The following is a 26,101-nucleotide window of genomic DNA, read 5'->3' as shown; positions in this document are numbered from 1 at the left end:
AGGACCAGTGTGTTAGACTGGCATGTCACCTCTTCAGAAAGTAGGCTGTGAGGATTCAGAGTGATTCTCTCGAGTGGAAGGCAGGATTCTGGCTTGCAGGGCTGCTCTCCATGCCCAGAAGGACAGCAGGATAACAGCAGATAAATATTATTAAGGTAAAATTAAAGCTTCCTGACTTAGAAAGAACGATAAGTTTTTATCTCAGCTCTGCCCTCCACAAGTCTTAGCAAAAAAATGGTGTTTTCATGCCTTCAAGCCTTTCTCCATACTTTTTTGACCCTAATTGCTTCTACAGTCCCTGTTATGCTTTTGGTTGGTATGAGAGAGGGGCTGCCCAGGGAAGCAGCCAAGCAAGGAAAAAGGAAGGACAAGTGGTATATGCAATTTCTAAAGTATTTTTGTGTTGAATGCTGCCAATACAAAACACACCCTGTGGTTTATGGATGGAGCTGGACCACCACAGCAATGACCCATGTGTTTAGGCTGCAGACACCATGGATTCCTATCCCTGCTCCTCCTTTCCCTCAGTTTATTTTACATAAACAGACAATGAACACAACCAAGTGCCTGTGACCAGAACAGGCACAGGCATGGTTCAGCCACATCCAATTTAGTCTCACAGAAAAAGTGCTAAAGCAAACCCACCAGATCAGGGGTAACAGCAAACATGTGCTTGGTTGTTTCTACATAAGGGACAAAGGCACACTTCTCTGTGTATCATGCTTTTCCCACCAAGGTTTTTATCCTCCCCTCCCCAGAACACAAGGGCTACACCGGGCACACTTTTATTTTGCCTGTCATTGAAAAGGTGGGGTGATCTGGTACGAAGGGTGCCACTGTCACCCTCAGCAAAGAACATGCTTTCATGTAATGTTTTCCCAAACTTCCACCACAGGTGCATGTAGAGGGACTTACAATATTGTCACGTGTCATGGAGCTTGGCAATTATAATGGAGTTATAATAATAATATTTAACTAAAACCTTGACAAATTTGGACTTCCAAACAAAGCCTCGATAATGTGATGCCCCCTTCCCTGGCTTTCTCCTCCCACTACACACAAGAGGTGCCAGTACTGGAGACCAGGAATCCAATCCAGCTCCTTGCACCCCCTTCAAAAACAAAGTTGCCCTTTTTCTATTCTCTGACTTGCTACTGACATAAATCATTTCTGTGTAAAGCAAAGCCACAAAAGTGAGTCTTTAATTTGATCTGGAAACAGATGCATTCTTTGTGAACTATTTCTTACCCAAGGCAGATATTTGCAGCCATATATCCCACATTCACTTCACACCCCTGCCATGAAAAATTCTATTCACACTTTAAAATTCTGTGAAATTATTAGAAAAATCATTAGGAAAGAAAATCAATTATAGGGAATGTTTTAAAGACGCTTCTGCTTCCTAAGCAACTTTTTATTTCACTTTATGTCAAGATCTGGAAATTTTGCTGCATAGAGGTTTACATGATAATATGCATTCAGTTATATTTTGAGAGCCTTCAGTGGGCTGTTACAATAGTGTGTTTTCCAGAAAAGGAAGTCTAACCACCACACCAAGCTGAGCCTTTGGGGCTTGGCTAAATTTCTCATTAAACTGATGTTTAAGTATAGTAGGGGTTTTCCTTAGTGTGGCAACTTGCCAGTTTAACATCGGGGAAATTCAGATGCAGATAAATTAGGTTTATAAGTAAGCTTGCTGAAACGACAAATGGGATTTGGAAAGCTGAAACTGGAGTTTCTGTTTCTCCTATGTTATAGGGCACTGCCCTCCACTGGCCAAATGTCCTCACTTTAAAATAAAACAGCAAAAATTCACTGTGACTCCAGAATAAAACCCCCAAAATACCTCCAAACCCCCTCAGAATCAGTGTCAAATTCTTATAAAAGGTTATTGCATAATGGCACCAATTCATACTAATGCCAGCCTTGCTTTCATATTACACGGTAATAAAAATACTTTGGGTGCTGAAATAAATCCCAAGGCAGCCCTTTTAAAGAGCTCCAAATTAGAAGTGACAAGACAAAAATGGGTAGTGCTAAAAAGTGTAATTTAACACAAGACCATATAGTGGTAAAAAGCATAGAACCAGATTAGCAATTACTACTCTGTTAAATTTTCACTATTTTACCTTTTTTTTTTTTCTGTTCAGAAATGACAGATGCTCACAAACATCTCTTTGAAGCAATTAATGATGTTTCTGAGTGCCATGCTGAGGACAGAACTAGTTGCATCAGTAATATCTGTATTAGATCTACTTGAGAGTGGGGATCTGTATGTGTCAAAAGCCAACAGACAATGAGAAACCTGGAAACAAGATGGATATAGATTTATGCCCTCCACTCATGTCACTGTGGGGCACCCCAGGAACACCATTTTAGTAATAAAAGTGTTGTTAATGAGTTTATAGTAGATTCAATTATCCTACACAAAATCACTATCTAATTACTAGACTAGATTATATATTATATTCAGTGGGATAGAGCTGCTGGTGAGAAGGTGAACTGTTTCTTTAATAAGATTAAAAGCAATAAGCTATAGGAGGAAGTTGTGATAAAAATATGAAGATAAATGGAGCTGGCAGAGATAGACCAAAACCATAGAAAGACTGAACCATATGCTTGGTGTTACAAGTTGCAGTAGATTTTCAAGCAGAGACAAAGAAGGACAAAAACAATTCTTAATACCCTGATAAAACCTTCACTACCATCTACAGATAGTGGAAGGCTGGAAGTCAGAAGATGGGTTTAGCATCCCTTTTTTCAAGTACTTAACAATGACCATGTTTTTTGAGCACATCTAATGTAAGCTTTAAGGCCTTGCATAGGTTTTACCATTTGTCCCACTCACTTTGTATAAAATTTCTGTGTTAGTGGGCAATGAAGGAAATTAGTCATATTTCATACCTGCCAATCATATGATAACCTATTTCCCCTAGAAAAAAAACCCAACCAAAAAAAAATAGAGAAACAAAAACAACACTCTTCTTAAACTTCTTTTAAAGAGAAAAGCTACATTCCAAGACGAACCATGAAGCATCCTCCTTTGAATAAAGATTTGATTTTCCACCCCACTAAACAGCAGTGCTAAGGGTACCCCCCCAGTCTCTGCAGAACCCAGCTCTGGTGAGGTGGGGAAGAGCTTTGGTCTGTTCTTCCAGGCAGCCTGGAGCGAGCACAAACACCAACAAACAAAAATAACCCAACCCCCTGGCTTCATGAGGCCTCAATCCTCACAGAAGGTCCTGCTTGCCACTGGAGATTAATTTGGGATGCTCTTTTTGTATCAGGATTCACCAGTGATGACCCAGAGCAAGCCATTCAGTCACCCTCACCCTCGGAGTCTCAGTTTCCTCTGTTACAAGAGGTTTGTTTTGCATCCATTGCCTCACCTCAGGTCTATCTTTCCCCCCTCCTCGGGGTTCCTTGGGTTGTTTAATAACCACGTGCTAATGCCAGGTTGTCCTGCTAATCACTTTGTAGGTGAAATCTCCCTTGTACAATCTAAGAGCCAGTTTTGTGCTATAAGCTTGAAATAAAAAACTGGAGGAGGTGGGAACAGTGGATATCAATCAGGTTGCTTCTACATTCAGATCTCTGTGCTTTTGTTACACTATTTCAAGACCTCAGATTGAAGCAGAGAGCTGTTCTCACAGCCACAGCACACACACATACACAGGAATCCAACACAAGCACCTTCATGCTTTCTAAACGTCTGCAAAGAACTGTTTTAGCCAGGCCTGGATTAAACCGATGGTTCCTAAGCACAGCTTAACTCTGCTGTGGACAGAGCCTTGGAAAGAAGAGCAACTGCTGGTCTTGCTGTCAGCCCATGAGAAATAATTAAGCCCCACTTTCCCTGTGGGGAACAGGTGGAGCTCTCAGTTCCCTGGCAGCCTGTTCCAGCTGCAGAGTTTGTGCTCAGCTGTCCCCTGAGGGCAGCTACCACTGACCATGGGCACTGTGTGTGGATCTCACCTGCCAGAGGTTTGCTCCCGGTGCTGCAGCAGCACTGCCCTGCTCCCCACCAGGGACTGGCTGACATTTACCTTTGGGTGACCTCAGGGAGCCACAAAATGCACACTCAACCACAGTTGCTTAACCATGCTGACATAGAATTTCTAACTTTTGCTTTTCCTTACAGTGGAAAGAGCTTTAGACACCACAGCTTTAAACCACAGAGCTCTGAAAAACAAAAACAGGATGTCTGCCTCTAAAGCTGCTGCTGTGTATATTTTTCCTGAGACTGTGCTATCTGTGACCAGGTTGGTGTAATCTTTCAGTGCAGTCTATTGGCCAAATTCGCTCTTTCCTGATGGAAGGTTAACTCTGGGGTGTATGACAGAAAATGTTGTCGTGGCCAAGGGTTCATGTCATCACAATCTGCATAAAAATAGAACCAGCTGGAGATAAAAAAAAAAAAGTAAAATACCAAGTCTTAAAGTTATTGTTGTCCCCTTTACTCTTGCAAAACTCCAGTGATGCACTGATGGAGTCCCCTCCTGACTGTTCATCAGAGAATTTGAAATATTAGGTGAGTAATTACATCAGGCAATGAGGCAGTCCAAACATTTATTGCTAAAAATAGAACTACTCATCAACTGAGTGAAATTAACATATTTATTTAGTCTTTCAGAATTGATTAATCTCTAACAACATTATTCTTACTCAACTTTGGATACCTCAGAAGCAGCCATTATAAACCAACAGAGCTCTACTCAGGTCAGCAGCATGTGGGAATTTTGGCCCTGAGGGAAGGGACCAGAGATACTCAGCAAGAACTTCAGGCAGCCACAGAGTTAAAAACTGAATGTGATGCTTCTGTCCCCTGGCTCAGGAGCTGTTCACATTTATGCAGGGATCACCACAAACAAACATTGTCCCAGCTATCCAAGGGATCCAAAGCAGCTGTGTTTCTACAGAAAGGTCTCTCAAGCTACATTTTCAAGCTTGCTGCTTGATTTTACTGACAGCTTCTACCCTGGTGCTTGCTTGGCAAAACCCACCTGAGTTACAGTGACATTAATGTGATACACACATGTGCAGGTTGATGTGACAGAGGTTTGTCTAAGGCAACAAGGCTCAAGGGTAGGAACTCTGTTCTCCTGGGATATCATCTGCCCTTCCTACACAGTGAAGGGAATTTGCAAGAGAGTGTGGCCTAAAGCAAAGCTTATGTCACCAGAGAGAATCTCTCCTATCATGCATCCAGCAGAGCAGACTACACAAGCATGTATTGTTCACATTATAGAAAACAACCCTCAAACATTACAGTTATAGACCTGGCACCATGTTTAATAATCAACACAGGAAGCTTAAAAAATGACCAGTTACGGACTTTGAAATAAAGGTTTACTGCAGGAATGATTTTGTAGCTTAAAACACTTGCTGAAGGCAAACAAAACTTGAGCTTTTGGCAGCTCCACATAGTCAAACTTGAGTTCACAAAGTGCCTCACGTGAAACTGTCATCATTGTGGTATCCTGGCATGAACTGATATGTAAAAGCCAAGTTTTCACTTATTTTGCAAGTTAGGAAGGCCCACTGTGTGTTTATATATACACACACCCCCCCCTTTGGCTGAATTCTACTCTTGGAAGCGTTTCTGTCTAATCATTGACTGCTTGTATGACTCTAGGATGAAGATTTGTTGGCCTAATTCAGAGACAAGCAGAAGCCATGCTGTTTTGGAAAGCTCACACACCCAAGCAAGTGCAGCACACATGAAGACTTACCTGCTTACACTTCTGCCAAAAGACAAGATAAATAATTACACTGAGTATATCTAATACTGATGTGCATATCAGGCAAATACAGTGTTAGTATCTGTTTGCATTGGATTTGGGAGTTTAAACCTGGATCCATACATACAACATGTTCTGTGCTTCTCTAATATAAAGTTCATGGTTTAAATAATGAGACACTACGCGTTTCTGCTCAAGAATCAGGACAACTCTTAACATGAATGCATCCTACTAGGTAGAAATGCAGACATAGAGAATGAGATGATCAGTGATAGAGGTGAAAACTGCTATGCTCAATTTAGAAGCAGAAAACTACATGAAATGATGTTTGGACTTTGTTGTTACATGGCACCTTTATAGTATATCTGTAATTTCTGGCCTTTTGTCTTCTATACCTCTGAAGTTTCTTAAAAATATTCAGAAGCTATAATTTATACACATGTTTTTTATCATGGGGCCTAGAACATCAAAATCATTAATTTAGCAATATTCAGTTGCAAGATCATTCTGTTTCTATGCACCTGACATCCACATCAAGAGGAATTAATGATTTCATAGTATATTACTTCAAACTGTGTAGCACATTACTTTAAATCTCTCCATACTTTAATTTATTTTTTCATTTCTGCATTTGATTATCTTTCTGTAGGTCCTATTTGTATTTCCCCCCCATAAGGGAAAAATGCATTTAAACACCAATAGGAGCTAAAAATGCAGGTACAGTTTGCACTACACAACATAACACACACCACCATCATTTTTCATGCACTAAATAGCAGAAATAAGATTAGAACTTGGGGGGGGGGGGGGTGTTTCTCAAATGCAAAACCCTTTGCTTGCACTGTGCTGATTAAAAAGAAGAAAAAAGACCAGTTTGATAGAACAATTTAGAATTCTCTGATTTGAAAGCAAGGCCAATATTACATGCTGGGAAAATACATGGACCAGGATATCTGGCATGAAAGCACAACATAGTTACTACAGGTGTAGCAGACACATCATCTGTACGAGGCCCCTGGACAGAAAGTAAACATAGGGTGTGAAAGAAACCATCTTAAAGGCAATCTCCGCATAGAATGGAATGGCATTGCTTTCAAATTCATCCTGAACACCACTGTGGATATTTTTCCCTATCTGAAGGCAAGCAACAATTTTTCTTTTCTTTTCTTTTTTTTCCCAACCTCAGATATTTACTGAAGGGTTTTTTCCAGTGACAAGCCCATATTTTCTCTTGCAAGGGTGATCCCAGGTGAGTTTTTCACCAACATTACCATAACGTCCAAACACCAGCTAGACTTTCATGAGTCTGCTAACTTGGGAGATCTCCTCACCAGCATTATTTGTATTGGTTTCTGATGGAAGATAAAACATTGCTATGGTACCTGAATGCTCTGGTTCATCCTGGCCTTGCTCTGTGTTTTAATGCTTTGCTGTACATTTGAAATTTACTCCAGAATCCCCATGCTCAAAACTGGACATGTCCATTACAGGACAAAAGATCCTACCAAAGCACAATATAGAGTTGTCCTGCATGATTATTACATTTATTTCTAGAAATATTTGCTAATCCAAGTAAAAGCAACAATTCAACAACTGCAGTGAACTCCCTGGTAACGGGGATTTTCTGTCCTGGACAATAATTTCACTTTCATATTTGTGGAACATCATTTCCTTAAAAGTGTGCTTGCTTTATAAAAATATCACATGAGGCAGCCTTTCTATTTTCAGGCTGTATCTATAAATGACTACTTCATTTAGGTTTCCAAACAATTCATATTAGGACTGCTTTAGAGCTTAAACTGATGGAGAATTCTACAAGTATAGAACTGCCTGTAAAGCTCCATCTCAGGAACTGTGTCAGCTGCCTTAAAAAGTGGAACAAAAAAGACACCAGGACTGCAAGCCACCCATCACAGAGCAGTGCTGCTTTTCCAAGTGTCTGGCTACTTCCACCAAACTTCAGGCTAAACTTGCATTTGGTAGGAAATGTTCACATTTAGTTAAATAAGATCAAACTCCAAATCACTTCAAGTGCAGCCAGCCAGCCAAAGAATAACTCTTACTCAGTGACTACTAATGAGCATTTATGTGATCAATTAAGGAGTTGTTGTTCACTCACTGTGCCACGTCAGATGCTGGTGGCAGTGGTGACTCCTCGGGTACCAGGTCGATGTCATCAGTGAAGCTGTTGGCCCGTGACATGTCTTGGGTGGGCCCTTCCAACCATCTTCTCACTGCACAAATAATTTAAAGAAATCATTAATACATTAGGGAGACAAATCTACAAGCTCTTAGCATGCCATATACATAGTTCAAACACAAGGAACCTACACAAAGAGCCTCTTACAAGAGAGGTTTGTCTTCTTGAGGGCTGTCTCCTGTGAACAGAAATTCACCACATCTGCAATATCAATGTAGGCATGACAGTACAAACAATCAGACTTCCTCACTCAACACCATTTGATATGTGTGCTTTAATACCTTTAAAACTATTCTTGAAAATGCTGTTATCATACAAACAGAATACTTGGAAGCTAAGTGCTCTTCAGTCACTACAGTCACCAGTGTTCCAAATTTCTCCCATGAGCCAGGAAGCCTCAGGTGCTTGGACACAGTTGGCTCTGCAGGATAACCATGGTGGGTCCAAGCTGTACTGGAGTTTAGCTCATGTTCCAAGTGTTCCAAAGGTACAAATTCCATTACAGATTTGGGAAACATATAATGGCCAATTCATGAAGGAGTTCACTAAGACACTGCAAAATTCAGAGAAGAGGAGTTTGCTTTTACCCTGTAAGTGGTAAAAGCTAATGTTTTATAAAGATCTACCCTCAAAACTCATTTCCACCCAATATAGGGCTGACTTCACCATAAATGTGCAGTGTACAGGTACCTGCCTAAGTTCAGCTGCATCAATATTCAAAAGCTATTTCTGCCACAAGTTTTCTTCAATACCTTTTCCTACATTAACTTTGTTCAAAAGCTATAAAGTATATCTAGCTTAAGTTGCTGTGATCTAAAAGAGGAAATTCATTCTTGATTCCTGGTGATCCTAACAGTTTCTAAGGAAGCTACCTATAAATTTTAATTCTGATCATCCTTGGAAGATTGGCACACGAGCTGGCAGAGTCTAACCTGGAAAATGGATATGATGAAACATACAAATTCAATGGAGGAAAAAAAGTGTTTGTGGGTGTGGGTGAATCACTAAAATCAAGCATCAAAACAAGTAAAGACTAAATAGTGTCACTTGCATATGCTGTGGTAACAACCCACATGACAGAAATAAGTAACCTTGCCTCCTAGAAAATTAAATTGATGAAATTTAATCTGTTTAATTATTCTGTTAATTCCAAACCAACACTTTGGCTGGACTGCAATCAAGGTAAATAGTAAAAAGCTTACAACACCAGAGCTTACTATTGGAAGAGCCATAACCCAAATGGCAAGGAGTGAAAATGAAGTCTATGGAATGGAATTATCAAGTAGCACAATTGAACACTGACAAAGAACATAAGATTACAAAGCTGTTTTACTTACATCTGCTGCATTTAATCACAAATAAACTGTGTTTCCAGGGGAAACCCAAATCTTCCAGGCACCAGGAGCACGAACTTCTGTGCTATCATAGCACTACTGAGACACTTTGGCTGTTCTAGAGGAGCTTTATTTTGTGAGACTTGACAGTGCTGCATTTGTCCTGATAAGACATTTTTCCTGTGAGAGAAGTATGTGGCCTCATTTCCAGACAAAGTCTTGAAACACACAGGTCCAGTATTTGAAGTATGGCTTTGGGAAGCACCAATCTCTGAACAAGTAACATGGCACATGATCACATCTACAAAATTCAGCTGGGGGAGTTTTGGCTCCAGCTACAGTAAGGTTTTCCTCATAGGAAGTTACCAAAACTTGGGAGTGGGCCAAGGCAGAGTTAAATTGCTGTGCCCATATAAGGCACACCAGATTAAAAGGAAAACTGTGCATTGCTATCAATTCCTACTCCACAATGAACTGCTGAAAGGGTCAGAGCAGGGCCTAGTTAATTCATGGCAGTTTGCCTCCTTCAGAGCACAGCATGGATACTAAAGTTACTGTGATGCATTTGCCATGAGAAGTCTTGGGATGATACTTTAGTCCTGTCATTTTAGTGCTCTGGTTCTTATTGCTTTATCAGACACCTCTCTGACTCATCACACCGCTGTTTGCAACCTGCATCCAGGCACTCCTAAAAATCCCCAAAACCCCTAATTGTTTACATTAGGCTTGCTAACTCCTTTCCTGAGAAGTGTTCCCCACTGCAATGTGCTCCACAGCACGGTGGTTCTGAGCAAAGGGGGCCAACAGCAGGAGCTGGTTCTGAAACCTTTGCTTCCTCATGATTCCCGTGTGCTGTGCTGAGCAGCTCTGCCGTTCCTGCAGGGTGCACCTGGAGCCTGCTCTCTGACCAGGGCCCTTCTGCTGGGACATGTGGAACCTCATCCTGGGATTTAACTGCCTCTGCTTGGTTACCTACACAACCAGGACAAGCTTCTGTTGTGTCTTTATGTAAGGCAAAAGCACTCAGGTCTTCCCTTCAGTGAGGACTGCTGTGATTGTCTGTGGCAGTCTCATTCCACAAGGAGGGCACATTTCATTCCTGCGAGCATTTTGAAAAAGGCAATGATGTGATTATGTATTCTATGCAAACAGGAGCTGTGCAACACATACTCCATAGCTGATTTTATCAGCTGAATGGAACTTGTGTACTTAACTCCATAAAATTAAGTATTTGGGCCACGTCTCAGAGATTGCCTCACTGCTTCCCCTCTGCCCTCCCATGCTTCCATAGTCAGATCCATGGACAGAATGATTTTTGCCATTTTGGTTGCAGACTAGATTTATCTCAAAAGCATTAAATGAAGAAAAGAGCTGCTCACGGAAGTGCTGCTCTAATATATCAAGCTAAAGCAGAAATCACAGCTCTGAGGCTCATCATATCTGGGTGGTGATATTATGAGACTGCCTACTACTCTCAGAGCCACTTGACTCAATTCAAAGTATTAGTTTTGTGAAGTATTAAAGCCATCACCAGAGAATACTTGTTTTATCCATGCAACCCTAATAAAAGTTGTTTAATACTGATTTCCCTTTATCCTTTTATCACTCATTAATTCTATGTGTTTCTGCTTTAAAATATTAACACATGAATAACATTTTCTGGTCTCTAAACGTATGCTAATGGTAAATGCATGTTATACATGGTATTTTGTAAATATTTCTGTCCTTTAAGTGACTGTCAGAATTGTGAGCAGTTATCTTCTTATTCAAAACACTTTGGAACCAACTCAGTTTTTGAAGTTAACTCACTTTCCTTGAACTTTCAAAACTCATTTAGACAGCAATGTTCAGTCATAAATCAAAATTCCCAAAAATCACACTAAAAGGAACAATTTTTTTTTTATGTCAAGAAGCCATAAGCTCCTGAGCAGTAAAGTAATTCATAATAATCATTCCTGATAGTGCTTTCACTTGGAGGAAATGTGGAGCATTATAATACATTCAACACATGGCAGTGATGTTTTCCAGAAATAAAACTCAAAGTTGTAAGGCCCAGCTACTACAGATGGTAGTTTGTAGCAGCTGCAGTTCAAGCCAGAACAACTCTGTCTTCCCTCTCTATATTTATTTTCATAAGATTTCCTTGTCCAAACTGACTTTATGGGAATAAATGCCCTACATTTGATGCTGCAGAGTAGTGTTAAGCATGGGAGGCAAGGAAATTCGAAGAGGAAAAAAAAAGAGGCACCGTCCCTCCTTTCCATGTGTTACTACTCAGAGTATGAAGAAGCTGTACCTGTTTCATCATAAAATTTATAATATTTAATGAGCTTGAAAAGTTGGAAGCAGCAAATTGAAAATACAGAATAGTATCTACCACAGTACAACAAATTCCAGTGAACACCACAGACCCAGGGATCCCTGGAACAGATCAACACATTAAATCAAATAGCAAAAAGAAAGCCAAGTTTCATATACCTTTAAATTTCTAAAATGGTGAAATCATAATATAAACACATCAAAACATAATCCAGAGATATTTTTTGTAATGCTGTTTGGCTTTAGCTAACTGTAGATTCCTTATCTATGTTACACTAACTTCTGTGTTTGTGTTATGGGGAAAAGGCAAGCTCCTGAATTATAAATGTGACAGAAAACAGGACTGTACTGTCATGGTCATTCCCCAACAGGCAATGCCCAGCAACAGCAGGACAAAATAACAAGGAAGATTTTGCACTATTCTCCTCTCAGATAAAGAATGTGGAAAAAAAAGAAAAAGCAGGTCTCTTTCAGTGCCACTGTCTCATCATCACTTGCAGATCAGAAGCTGTTCAAACCCTCTCTCTCATAATGCCAGGCTGCACTGCTCAGTATCAGCAATACGTAGGACATAAACATGATTTCGTATGTAAGGCTGCACCTTGACAGAAAATCCCTTGGATAACTACACTTCCTTTATCCACAGGGATGAACTGCCTGTGAGATCACTCTGTTATGTCTTGTCTTCTTCCCTGTGGCAGGAATTTGTATCATCTCACTTAAAAATACTGCATTTGTAAAGCTGTATAGAGGCAAACTGGTTTGGGGCCTAGCCTGGGACATCTCCAAATCCTTACTTTCCTGAGAAAAATAAAGGCAAGTTAACAGCTTATGAAAGCCCAGAGGCCTGGAAGTGTCTGACACCTGAATACCAGCTTGCTTTTAAAAGCCCTCTTCAACTTGCTTTTATTATCATTCATCTCAGCAGGCAAAGGGCATTCGAGCTCCTCTGAGGAGTCACATTGGAATAATACAGCAAAACATAATAAGCATGGACTGAATAATTTCTTTATCAAAGTTATGTTATAAGAACTTTACTGTGTGAAGGAAGCTCCAGTGGTGTCAGGAGTGTACTCAGTGTTACTCTAAATAAGATATTGTTACTTTAGTTTCACGTAAAACTGTTAAAAATCTGAGCATCTGAAGCTGTGATTTTTAAATCCTTACTATGCACTCAAATGTGAGCCATCTGCAAATGCCACACAGTCACACTGTCCCTTACACAACTCTTAGAGCTACAAGTGCCCAGCACAGTTAAAAAAGCTCGAGCTACTTTCTGTACCTAAATTTAGGCAGCTAAATTTATTATCACCATTCGAGATGTGGCTGATTCGAGTTCAGGACAATGCACAAGAATTGCATTTTGCCCCAAAAAATCCTGCAGAATCACACCAAAATTAATTAAGCAGTGGTTTGCCAGCAGAAGAGAAATAAAAGTGCATCTGAAAAGGTGAATTGAGGAATAAGAATAAATTTGTATTTGCTGCAGACATGTTGCTAACTCTGTGCAAAAAGTGCCGAGCACTCTTCCTGCTGTAGTTACAGATTGAGCTGCAAGTGTTTTAGATAAACTTCAACATCTGGTTTCCTGTGTATCTGATTTGAAACAATCAGCACTCAAAATGCACTAATGCTGCCTTTATTTGTTGTACATTCTTTTGTTTAGATAAGCCTGCAGGCCAAATTACACACTGCCTTACACCCCTGGAACTCAATCACTCCTGTAGGGCTGATGGGACAGCACGGGGATGTAAATGAATACCAACACATTACTGAAAATCACAAGGGCATGTAGCACTGGAAAAAGGCATGTAGTGCTGGAAAACACGCAGAGAGAAACAATTAAACATACTCTTGAATGCACATGAGTATGTGTTATCTACCCAGCTGCCTGAACATCCTTTTCAGACCTAGCAAATGAGAAGAATGTAATGCTCACCAAAAAAAAAACAGAAAAAAATCCACAAACCAACCCAACAAAAAAACCCCAACAAACCCCAAACATTTTCTACAGCATCATAAATATGTCTACTTTAGAAGACATATTTCAAAACCAACTTCTTTAAATGCAGCATATCTGCCTAAAAAATTCAGCTGCATATTTTGTATGAAATAACTTGTAGAGTGAGCAAGTGTCCATGCTGCTGAACCTGTGCAAGGCTTGGCACTCACTGACAATCAGGTTTGTTGACAGACTCAGAAAGTGGTCAGGGACCAACTGCACAAAGAGCTGCAAGGATCTCCTCATACACAGATAGGACCTGTCAGAAGGCAACTGGGGATTAATGGAGCCCAGGAGAGAAGCCCTGCAGTGCTGGTGCCCCTCACTATCTGCTCAGATACCGAGCTGTGATCTCCACTGGGCTCAGCCCAGCCTCTTTCAGACCCACTAAGCACGGATTTTCCTTGCCAGTTTAATCTGAACAACATTTTTAAATGTCTATTGACTGTGCTGTGATAAAAGCATTCACAGAAACAAGGAACTAAGTGACAAAAGAAAAGCTACCAATCTAGATACTTGAACTTGTATATTTCTGGTTGTATTATAACCAGGATTGGTTTACAGTTTTCATCATGGGAATGACTCACAATAAAAGGGATGAGGCTTGGAGCAACCTGGGCTAGTCAAAGGTGTCCCTGCCCATGGCAGGGGGTGGAACTGGATGACCTTTAAAGTCCCTTCCAACCCAAAGCATTTGGGATCTTCTAGTCTGTTCAGCTGAGTAAGGTGGAGGGCAAAAGATTTGTTGTAAGAACTAAAGGCTTTAAGGGCATTTCCATATGCATAGGAAAAGATCTGTGGCTGGCAGAGTTCCATTTACTCCTGAAATGCCACATCCTATCCCTTCTCCTGTGAGAGGAAGAAAGCCAGAGGGGGAAGCAACCAGGCAGTTAGACCACATACAATCTACAGCCATGCAGTAAATATTCATATTATTGCCCAACATGCACTATAGAGTCATGGTTTGGCTTGGAAGGGCCCCAAAACAAGGAGGGCAGGCAAACAGGCAGCCTATAACTGAATCCTAGAGGGGTTTCTCATTCTCAACCCAAATCACAGAAATCTCCCATCTCTAAAATACAGGGTGGCCTTTGTTTTAACATTTCCTCAATCTGGGCTCTGTTCCTGAAAAGAAGTACTGGTTTTTTTTTTTGTTGTTATGAAAGCTGTTTCTTCTAAAGATACACAAAAAAAGTGGACTTGCAAACCCATTCAAGTCTGTGTGGCTGTTATGGAGGGTATTAGTGGGTAAAGTCTGGCAAACAGGTTGGAAAACACATTTTCCTCGTTGGCTGGGGAAGCAAAGCATCAGAGATTCCCAAAGAGTGAATTGCACAGTAGATACATTAATTAATTAGCTATTAAATTGTGCCTCATGGCAGCAGCAGGAGGATTATGACAGCAGGAAAAACAGAAATCAGCTGCTTTTCATGATCACCTGAGGCCCAAATGCTGCCACAGCTGGTCCAGGAGGGATGTGACCAGGACACCTTTGGGAAAGCATCTAATAAGACAAGTGGCATTCAAATGATGTCAAGAGAGCAAAGTTTTTCAGTATTCTACAGCAAACTATTTTGACAAGCATTTCTTTATCCTCTTAAGACTTACTCTGTTTCTTTTGCTTATCTAACACAATCTTTGTGCCCACAAGTATTTTTAACATGTTTTTGAACTGGAGATACCATCTACACCTTGAGAATATGTTCAGAGATCAGCTCTCCAAGGCCAAATTCAAGTCACCAATACTAGTGCATTTAACTTTTAAAGGCTGGAAAGATTTGACTGTTCATTTAGTTATTCTGAAGAACGAAATGTACAGCAATAACAGTGAAGAAAGTAAGACAAAAATAGCTTTGAAAGGGATCCTTCTTCACTGCTCGCCTTTCTTTTTTTTTAAAAGGACAAGAAGAACTTGACCTTAAACTGAAACAATTAATAGTCAGTGAAATGTAATTTGGCAGCTTGTTAGCTCCACAGCGAGAGCTCTTAACACATACAAACTCTTAGAATTACACATAGGGAATGTATCATGTAATATAAATATATAGAGTTACATTCCATTATGGGATTCAGAACTGCCATTATAGTAAAAGTATTTATTTTAACAAGGAAGTACAGTTTTAGTGTGGCTATTAAAGAAAATAAACCCGTCTGAAAACATTTTTATTTTTCATGCCTGTTAATGGTCAAAGCATACAAATTGCAGTGACAGTAAAAACAGAAACATCTTCTGAATTGTTGTCAATGTTTTGACTCACAAGAACAAAAAACCCAATTACTGTAATTACAGTGAAATATGCCACAATTATTTGCTGGTCTTATGCAGTTCTTGCCCTCCCACAATTGAACCCTTGTAGAACAATTTCCCTATTTACTAGTGTTAATCATGAATTCAATACCAACAATATTGTTACCAACCTGCCTGTTCAGAAAAAAAAAATCTGTAAATTAAAGTAAATCTTAATAGTAGAGGAAATAATTTCTGTGTTTGTCCTTAATGCCAAAACAAGTTCAACAAAATAATCTGTAGCTGTTGACTGCACTAAATTAAAACTATTCCAAACTAAAGCTTCAGCTGTTATTTCATACATTCCAGGTGTAAAGAAACAACATTTTATAGGAGTATTCTCTACTTCGAATATATTTGCTCCAAATACTTGTTAAATCTTGAATGTAAAAATATTTTAGGTAGGGCAGTAATTTGAGTAAGAGTCTAAGTTGCAACTGCTAAAAAGAGAATTAAAAGTAGCCATTGTTATGTGTACCAATACCATGAACATTTTGACAGATCTTCAGATCATAGAATTCAAACTGAAACATAAGCACAACCCCTCCTCACAGTAAGTTATCTTCCTAAAAATGCTGCAAATTAACTGATCACATTTTATTTAAAATTAAATTCATGGGGTCTTCAATTCTGTACTTCAGAGCTCAGTCAGGATGTGCATTCTTTATTAATTCCAACTTCTCCATATTTCTTATTCAGAACTTCCACTAGAAAATATTTATAATTAAAGAGCTTTAAAAATACTCTAAAGAAGTTGTTAAGCTTTTGCTGCTACAACTAAAATTCAAATGTTTTGAAACTCAGATTCTGAGAAGACCTCTTCTACACTCCCAGTAGTAACCAAAAAGTTTGTATGACAAGGGAATGGTGATATTTAAAACTGAGACACAACCCTAAGGTGGAACACACCCTCAAAGGCCTAAAGTCTCTCTTTATTGATGACAGTGTAGAAATAAATTTGAATGTGCCCTGCAGCTCTTGGGACTGAGGGTGACCTCTGGCAGCAGGCCATGACTTTTCTGTGACAGTGAGAACCACAGAGATGTCACGAGACAAAGCTCTTCTCTCCCTCCACCAAGGGACCTGCATGAAGAGGCTTAAAAAGTTCACTCTCAAATACACCCTGCACTTGTCAGTGTGAGTGACCCCAGTGCATCTGCAGGGGACACATCCTCAGAGGAGGTGAGTAAGGAAGCCCTGAGAAGCAGGGAAGTGGGAGATCACTGCTAGTGCTGAGATTGCTGAGTACAACAGTCAGTGCAGTACAGACTGGCTGTAGGTTCTGACACTCCCAGAGAGAAATCTGGATGAATGCTGAATTTCTGGAGTGACTTGACTGAGATCAGCATCTTCAGGGAAAGGAGATACAGTGCAAATTACAGCAGATGTGTGTTTTCTTACCCTATCAGTCCCATTACAAGGCTTTGGTTCCATCCAAGCTTTTTTAAACCACGTTACTGAGGACTGAGACACAAATTCATCTTTGCTATGTATGAAAATAACACGGCTCAATTCTTGTTCTTAGTGCTATTAATCCTATTATTTATCACACTCATCATTCCCTTTTTAATATAAACACACCATTACAGACATGGAACCCTAACAGAGCCATCAGGGGAAAACCCAGCTTCATGATACCATCTCGATTTCCAACCAAACATTTTAATTTTAACAGCAACAAAAAAAGTGTCATTTGTTTTCTAATCCATCCATCCAAATCCATTTGTTTCCTAACCAACATCCAACATTAATAGTTTCAAACACATTGTCAAGATGACAGAAATTGCAAATGTGTTCAGGACAATCTGCTTTGTGTCACTGACCAACCAAAGATGCTCTGCTATGTGTTGGCAGGCTAACCCTTGCAGAATATTCCCTTCCATCTTCTGTGGCATGAAAGATTCAGATACCACTCCTTGTCTTAATTCGGTTGGAGAATCCAAACAGTGACTTCCAAGTTCCATCTTGTCCTATCATACAATCATATGATAACTGGAATAAAAGTTTCTCTAGAATAACTTCATTAGAGCACTTGGATATTTTTCTTTTTTGCTTGTAAAAACTAACAGAAAATTGTTAAGTTGCTCTTTTTAAGTAAACCAACAAATACATTCATATCTGAAACAAGAGATCACTCAAGACCGAGCTTCTTTTTGTCCAGCAAACCAAATATTTAAGACTTCTCAAGTGCTCATTTAGTAGTGGTTTGAAATAACCATTTCACTTCCTCTATTAAATGTGGACAAAATAATAATTCACTATATATGCCCATCTATATTTTTCTGTAAGTGTATTTAGGGGATAGCAGGATTCCCTGGCCACCCAGATGCAGAATACAAGCCATCCCAGGATGGTATGTACCACTACTGAGACAAAACCCACCTAGATTGGCCTAATATCAGATAACAACACAGCAGGACAAAGAACTGCTTTATGCACTGCCTTGTCTCCAGCTGAGGTGAAGAGCAGATGCACAAGGGCAGGACAAATACACAGTGCTGGCTTCACACAGAACATCCTATGGGCTGCAGCTGGGGCACTTTCCAAGACTGAGGTGGTATCCAAGGATTCTTGATGGGCCTCCTGACACAATAAATTTGTTCACGTGGTGTTAAGAAAACACCACAATTTGTTTACACTGATTTTAGTGCAGATATGAATGTGCACTTGCCCAGTGAACAGAAAATTCATGCAGTAGCCTCCAACGTTGTTAATATTGCTACAGGGGGAAAACATGCAACACCAGTGAAGCAGCATGTCACAGCCCTAGAAAGGTAGGATATAAGCAAAATTAATTTAATTCAAATAAAGTCCCAGAGGAAGGTGTTACAGACTCTGGAAATAACGAAGGCATAGCCCAAGAGGTAAGTTACTGCTCTGGGGAGGATAATGCAAAGACTCCTATTACAATCCTAAAGCATGGAGACCCAGGCTTGTCACTGCCATTCAAACTCTTGGCAGCACAGAGGGTACCAAATGTTTCACCCAAGGATTGGAGAGATTTGGTTTCAGATCAATAGGGAGAAATTAATGCCTTGTTCCCTACCTCCCCTCACCCCTTCCTTTCCACTGATGCTCACATGCAGTTATTTCCTTATTCTGAGCACTATGTTTTGCTGTTGGGGACACCTCCTAAATCTCCCCCAAACGGGTGCCTTATGAGCTGGCTTTGCTATAAATGCTTTCGTGCTCCCTTATCCAGATTTGGATACAGCCCTTTCCCCATCTGAGAGTCAGATTTAGATGTGTTGAAGTTACAAGTGACTGGAGCACTTGGTGGGTGTAAAGCACTGACCATTTCTGGCTTTGCAAAGATGATGATGATGATGATGATGATGATGATGATGATGATGGGGTTTGCTTGCATGGCACAGGATCTCCTCCTTGATGCCCTACCTCTCCCAGCACAGCTTCTTCAGACAGCTGGCAGACAAGTTAACAAGATAAACATTGGAAAAATCTGATAATTCCATCTCGTATAGAGAAAAACTGCTTGGCCCAGGCACAGCAGCAGCTGAAGGCAGGGAGGGAAAGGGAAGACTGTGGATGTGTCACTGCACCCAGGGAAATGGGAACACACAAAAACCCATTCAATGCTGGGAGGGCAGATGTGGAGGTAAAAGAGGCAGCACAAGAGAGCATCAGGAGTCTCCTTAAGAAGCCTTATTCTGAATTAAATTCTTTCAAATAGTAAGCAATAAACCTGTTCAAATTAATTTTTTTACTAGAAATTACTACTGAAACAGCCTTTACTGACTCCAACTTAAATTGCCTTGCTTTCCAATTACAAGAGAAGTCCAGGAAGGATTTCAATCCTCTTTCCACTACAGCCAGTTTGCCTCCAAGACTGGCATACACTAACACATTAATTTATGTAGCAAAGAACATCTTTACCCCTTCAAAGAGAATTAAAAAGAAGATGACAGCAAATAATGTAAATTGAAGGTCTTTGCCAGGCAGAAACCCCATAAAGCCATCACTACCTTACCCAAGTAGATCTCTAGCAGCTAAAAGTGACTTTGCTTATCTGGCCTACCAACAGATCTGTGTTATCAATGTGATTCTACCTCACTAGAAACAGTGCAACCACAGAACTTCTGGAGATGCCATTTCTCCAGGAGAAAAAACAAAATCAAAAAAGCAACAAAATCCTATTTAACACACTTTGCTGTGGTCAGGCAGGCTTAAGTGTATTTTTTTGTATGCTTTCTGCTCCCAGGCTTTTTAAATTTACCCCTGTAAGCCTTCAGCTGCTGGACCCCTGCATATACCAAAATCCAGTGCACACTCTGTCCTCTGTCTTTTACAAGGTTATAGGAAAAGGAGCCAATCTGAGCCCTTCACATAAACAGCAAGAGAAACTTGCAGACTTTATCTAGGGCTGCCCTTGGTCCAGGACAGCTCATTCAGCACAAACTAATCTACGATGGATCCAGGTCAACCTGACCTGAAAGGATCTTAATTGGGTTAGCACAACCAGCTCTAGATATCCCATTGCCATGATTTGATTCACCCCATTCCAAACAGTACGAAAAAGCCACCAGCAACAAACACTGGAATTATGCTGCTTAAGGTTTGTTGGTTTTTTTACAACTGGAATCAAGTTCTGAGAACTCAGCATAATATAAGAGTTAAAGGAACACAAATAGACCCAAAGGGTCAGAGCATGGTTGCAGTTTACATACTCATGAGGCAGGTCCAGGACCAGGCTGTGTGAAAGCCAGAATTCCATGAATTAGTTATCAGAATTGTATTACAGATGCTCTCCTCATAATTCACCTTACCCAAAGGGGAAAAAATATTCTTCTCCTTTGACATGGACATTAAGTCCATGTCAGACCACAGCAAGAATGAGAGGGAGGAAATCCAGGAGGGTTTTTTTCTGCTTGATGGTGGATTATCACTGTTACAGATGAAAAAGACAAAAATAACACATAATTAAAATAATACACTATTTTAAAAGCCATCAGCATTGCCTTATATTCCCAAGCTGGCTACTTTCTGTTTTGGGTAGAACTAATCACACCTGTAATTTTTTCATAACACAAAACAGGAGGTGCCACAAAGGAGTTTTATCCACATGACAATGGAAGGGAAAGTAGAACTCCCTAATAAAGGGGGCAAAGCAGAGAAGAAGGGCTATCCTGGAAGTTCAGCAACCTCCCCCACCTCTATGGGCCTTACCCCAGAGAAATTCCCACAGAAATTCTGGCCAGGACTACTGGGATATTCACTGCAAAGTTCTCTGAGTAGAACACTAAGAAGAGCGAGCTTTTTTCCAGAGACAGTTAATCACTCATGGTTTCCAAAGTGGTTCTTTTAAAAATATAAATGCTCTCCTGCAAGTGAACACAATTTATATAGAAAAAAAATATATTTGAGTTTTGCCAACTTCCCTTGTAAAAAGGAACGCATTGTGTACACAAAACATTGCTTAAATGCATGTTATTTTTCCATGTATCTCCGAGTGGATTTTTAACATGGCTTCCATTTTATCAAGTATTACTATCCAAGTCAGTCTTGAGTTTTATTTAACAGAAAATTCAGCTAAAAGCAGGTATCATAAGCTATTTACTATAAAAATCCAACTCCCTAACTCTGCAGGAAAGACTAAGACTTTTAAGCAAAACCACTCCTAGGTAATAGGCAGAAGCTTTTTACAGCCTCAAAATTTACTCATAATTCAACATTGCATTCTATCAAAAAAGTAACAAGGTCAAATTGCTTCATCAGTTGTAGTCAAGCAATGCTAAACAGCTCAGAATTTGGCCCAATTTTAATCAATACAAACAAACAGTCTCACTCACTTGGAGATTTATTAACTCTGATCAATAGATTTCATACGACAGCTGCACAAGATCAACCAACGATGCAACCTATACAGAACACTGCAAATATTTGCTCATTGGGAAATTACTGTTGTTTCCTCTTCTCTTTCCAAAAGATAACAGTATTGCAAAACATGATTTAGCCAAGTATTCCAGTGCTAAAGGTGCACCAGTTGTATGTACACAGCAGATTACTGGACACTCCAGAATTGAAGGGGAATGAGTTCCAGATGTTTTCTACTGATTAAATTCAGACCAAGCAAGGTTAAGCAAATGACAAGCAGCTGCTTTTCTTTTTTGCCATAGTCATGACAAATCCCCTTAGAGTTCTGACTCTAACTGGCAGACACTGGGTGCAGCACCTTTTTTCCCTGGGTTTTCATGGTGAACAGAGACTGTGAACAGCCTCCCTAGCAACTAATTGTTCTCACCCCCAGTCTGACAGGTTTTATGTAGATAAAAGTTAAAAGGAAGAAGCTCAAAAATAAAAACAAACAAATATTCTTTGAAATACCCCAGTGATGTAAACCCTAAATCACAGCTCCTCTCACTGCACATACTGCTGTCTACTGAAGTAAGTCAAAGTAGAACAAAAGAAATATTAAGGTGTCACTAAACCAGGCCATGGCTCAGTGCAACACAGGCATCACCTTTATGACCCATCACTTCATTTCAAACAGGGCAGAAACATTTTTTACCATGTATAGAGGCTGAAACAAAGCTTTACTTCTTAGGCTTGTCTCCTATTTATCCTCAGCCATTCAGAGGTTTTTTCACACCTGATAGGATTAAACTGAAATAAAGACATTGTGTGTGTGTGTCCTTAAGCAAACTGACAGGTCAGATTTTCCATCCCAGCATTTACTCTGAGCGGGGCAAGGAAGCATTTCCAAAGCACAGAACTTCCAAATTCCTTCCAAGGCAAATATTCCCATGGAGTTGTGGTTGGGAAAATCTGGAAAGAACAGCATGCATGCCTGTATATCAAAATTATTTCCCAAGCACTGTCTTTGACTGCAAAGAGCATGCTGTGTAAAGAGACACACGAAGCACAGTAAATGGTTTAGAAGTGGCTACACCTGGCTACTTCAACAGGGAGCAAAACCAAAAAAAAGGGAACACTCAGTCTTTTCTTCTCTGTTTTTCAGCTAATGGTCAGTATATAAGGACACAGCCCTGCCCCCAAAGAACTAGTGTTTATTTTGCTTCTAATTATGGAATCTTTTCAGCATTCCCAGCTGACACACAACTGAAATAAGCAAAATACATGCTTTTCAAGACATTAATTCACTTAGATTAAAAGTATATTTTAAGGAGTAGTAAAAGTATATTTACTACTCCACCATCCACGTAAAACCAGTTTAAAAGGCCATAATTTTTTAGACACGATGCCCTGATCTCCCACAATAATGTTTTGTCATTTCCGTAAGAAAAAAACCCAAATTTTTGTGGCTAAAAAGTAGCTTTCCATTCTAGATTAAATCACATCATCTTTTCCCCACAGAGCATTTACTACATCTCCTGCAAAAATCAGCTTTCCTTGCAAAAGGTGCCATCCCTGATTACCACTCCTCCTTGTTTATGCTAAGGATAAACAACTGTGCAGGCCCATGTTTAATCCTGCATTGACTTATTGTGTTCTCCACTTCTGTAATGCTGTGTCAGTCTGAAAACACTTCATAAAGAGTCAGGACTCAGAGCATCTCCGTGACAGAGACAAGACTTATGTTCATGTAGCAGATGATGCAACCGAAGCACAGTGAGTTAACTGTCTGCCCGAGGTCACCCTGAGAATCAGTAACAGAATCCAGGAATCCAGCCCTCCCTCCTCAGCACGGCATGAGCCTTGGACAGCCAGCCCCAACACCAACACAAGGATTCCAGCAGGGCCTGCTGTGACATGCTGGGGTTTTGTCACTGCCTTCGATCCTCACTTTAACCCATTTCATTTGTGGAAAAGGGTTTGAGACAAAAGCTGACAATTCTGGGCTTTTTTTTACAAAACCAGTACACACACACACAAAAAAAGGGAAGAAATGCAAAAAGTTGTCCTTATTCCCATTTATAAGAACCTGCTTCTCACCTTCAGTAAAAAGGCCCCATGTTGGCTCAAAAATGCCTTCACTTCCATGGAGTCACCAGGGAACTGCAATGAACCTCACAGTCCACAGCACTACAGCTGCGTGCGTGTCACCACCACTCTAAATGCTGGCTGGGATTCCCTCTCTCCCTGTTTCCTTTTTCTCATCCACTGGATTGCATGGACATGTGCCTTGCAGTTTGAAATTTAATTACTGCAGTTTGAAGTTTGGGCTTTGGCACATTAGAAATGGCACAATGTTCCATTTTCACACTGTTGCTACCTCCCTGAAACTTAGCAAAAAGATGGAATTCTTAAGAAGCCATAGTGAGAGAAATCCAAACTGTGTAGCACATCCTTATCTGTATTTTTAAGAGCACATTTCAGAGACTGTTTTCCCAGACTACCTTAAGTTATATATTAGCTCCCCATTCCCAATGGCACAAGCTGCAGGACAATTTTTAATATTAAAGTAACTTGACTAATTAGAAAAATCATGGTATTAACCAGGGTTCCCTGCCCTCCATAAAGAAGGAAAGCTCAAATCCCAATTTCCCCTCTTTTCCTACTCTCTCTGCCTTTGCTTCCCCAAAATGATTTGGTCCACCTGACCCCAGGCAGGGCAAGTGCAGCAAAGCTGTCTCAGCTCCCTGGAGCCCAACACATCCCTCAGCACCAGAATGGAGTTATTTTTTCCACACTGTGGGGTCATGTCCCATAAACAGCTGGTTAATAGACTGGAGATCAGGTCAAGCAGCTGCTGGATATCAAAAGTGTGGGGACAGATCACTGCAGGGAATTTGTGATCCAGGATTAGGGGGGAGACAGGGCAGGAGCATCCCTACCTTGGGGAAGGCTCCCAGGCTGCCTTCCAGAGTGCTCTCAGCCACTTCTATGGAATAGAATAAAAATCCCACTCTAACCCATGGCCTGGCCCCTCGATGGGTTTATCTGACAGCACCCAAGGCAGAAACCTCTCTAAATGCATTTGTCATTTCAACAGCAAACCCCTGGTAAATGTTTTGTGAAGTATCATATTCCAGCAAGTTTTCATCCACTGTACAGGAGCCTAAGACAGCTTTCTAGGCTATAATCCAGGCCCTATGTTCATGCACACACAGGGAGGATACAGGAAAGGGTGACTTAAATCAGTATGAAAATTGTCTTCTGCTTATCTCCTACTTAAAACGCACATTGCCACATCAGAGGAAAAACAAAACCCACTTGATCTGACATGATTGCTCATGACTAATTCATGTTCCCTGTTATTTATTTCCTTCCTACTGACTGGTTTGATTGTGGGTGGGTTTTTTTCTTTTATTTTTCCTTCTTAAATTCCTCCTTCCCTTGGAGCCAAGCTCCAAAATTGAATATATCTGGGGATTGTTCTCGCAGATAAGGTGAGGGGAGAGAAAGCTGTTGATGGACAGGGGCTCAGTGCTTTCCTTCACAAGGGAAGGTCATCCTCTCTCAGGACCCACTCCTGAAATCCAGATCCAAAACTGAAAACACCTCATGACTGCTCCTGACAGAGGAAGATTGTACCTCTACTTGTCCCAAGTACCTTTAGTGCTTATATCCCTCTTTACTTACTGCTTTACATATTCATATTAGTTAAAACCACCACCCTATAGGCTCCTCATACAGACATCTGACACCACACCCTGATTCACCTCCTCAGGTGCTCTGCTCCCCTGTCCTGCCTGGCTCTGTGGCACATCTTGAGATATGCTAAAACTCTACGCTCAGATGAACACAAGGTACTCCCCCAAACTCCTGGGAGATACCCTCACTGCTGGGCCTGGAGAGACACCCTGGGACTGCCTCTGCCTCCTCTCACCAGCTCCCTCCAGCAGCAGAGCCCAGGAGACCCCAGGAAGCCAAAGCCTCTTTCCACAGCAGGACCTGCCTCACCCTCACTGACCACACCTGGGGCTGCCTTAGCCCCATCATCATCATCCTCATTGACCCCACCTAGGGCCACCCCAGCCCATCAGGAAGGGGGTCAAAGCAAGCACATCCCCCCTCCCCTGCCCACAGCCCCAGCTCTGCACACAGGGTAAAGGGGAGGGACACAAAAAACGGTATTTAGAGCATGGTCCTTTCTCAAAACATCCTTTTCTTTCTTTTTAACACCCTTGTCTAGTAGAGACATTTACATTGTCACACACACAACTACTTGCACGTGGGGAATAGCTATATTTCATGTGTCTTATCTATTTTCACTTAGATCTATTTTCTCTTAAGCCTATTTAGATGTAGACACATTTACATATGCATGAATTAACCACTACATCTCATATCTATTCA

The 26,101-nt window shown here is 40.6% G+C and overlaps 1 protein-coding gene across 1 annotated transcript in view; it reads right to left on the bottom strand.

The window, feature by feature from the left end:
• LOC138104308 (potassium voltage-gated channel subfamily KQT member 1-like) overlaps positions 1 to 26,101 on the bottom strand; it is a 442,109-nt gene that overhangs the window by 343,122 nt on the left and 72,886 nt on the right. Inside the window, exon 12 of the mRNA XM_069003421.1 lies at positions 7,861 to 7,975. Coding sequence (XP_068859522.1) covers positions 7,861 to 7,975 — 115 coding nt within the window. The remainder of the gene's footprint in view (positions 1 to 7,860; positions 7,976 to 26,101) is intronic.

The sequence above is a fragment of the Aphelocoma coerulescens genome, chromosome 1A (genome assembly GCF_041296385.1).
Source record: "Aphelocoma coerulescens isolate FSJ_1873_10779 chromosome 1A, UR_Acoe_1.0, whole genome shotgun sequence".
In the NCBI taxonomy this organism is placed as follows: Eukaryota; Metazoa; Chordata; class Aves; order Passeriformes; family Corvidae; genus Aphelocoma; species Aphelocoma coerulescens.
This window is presented reverse-complemented; position numbering and strand designations above follow the sequence as displayed.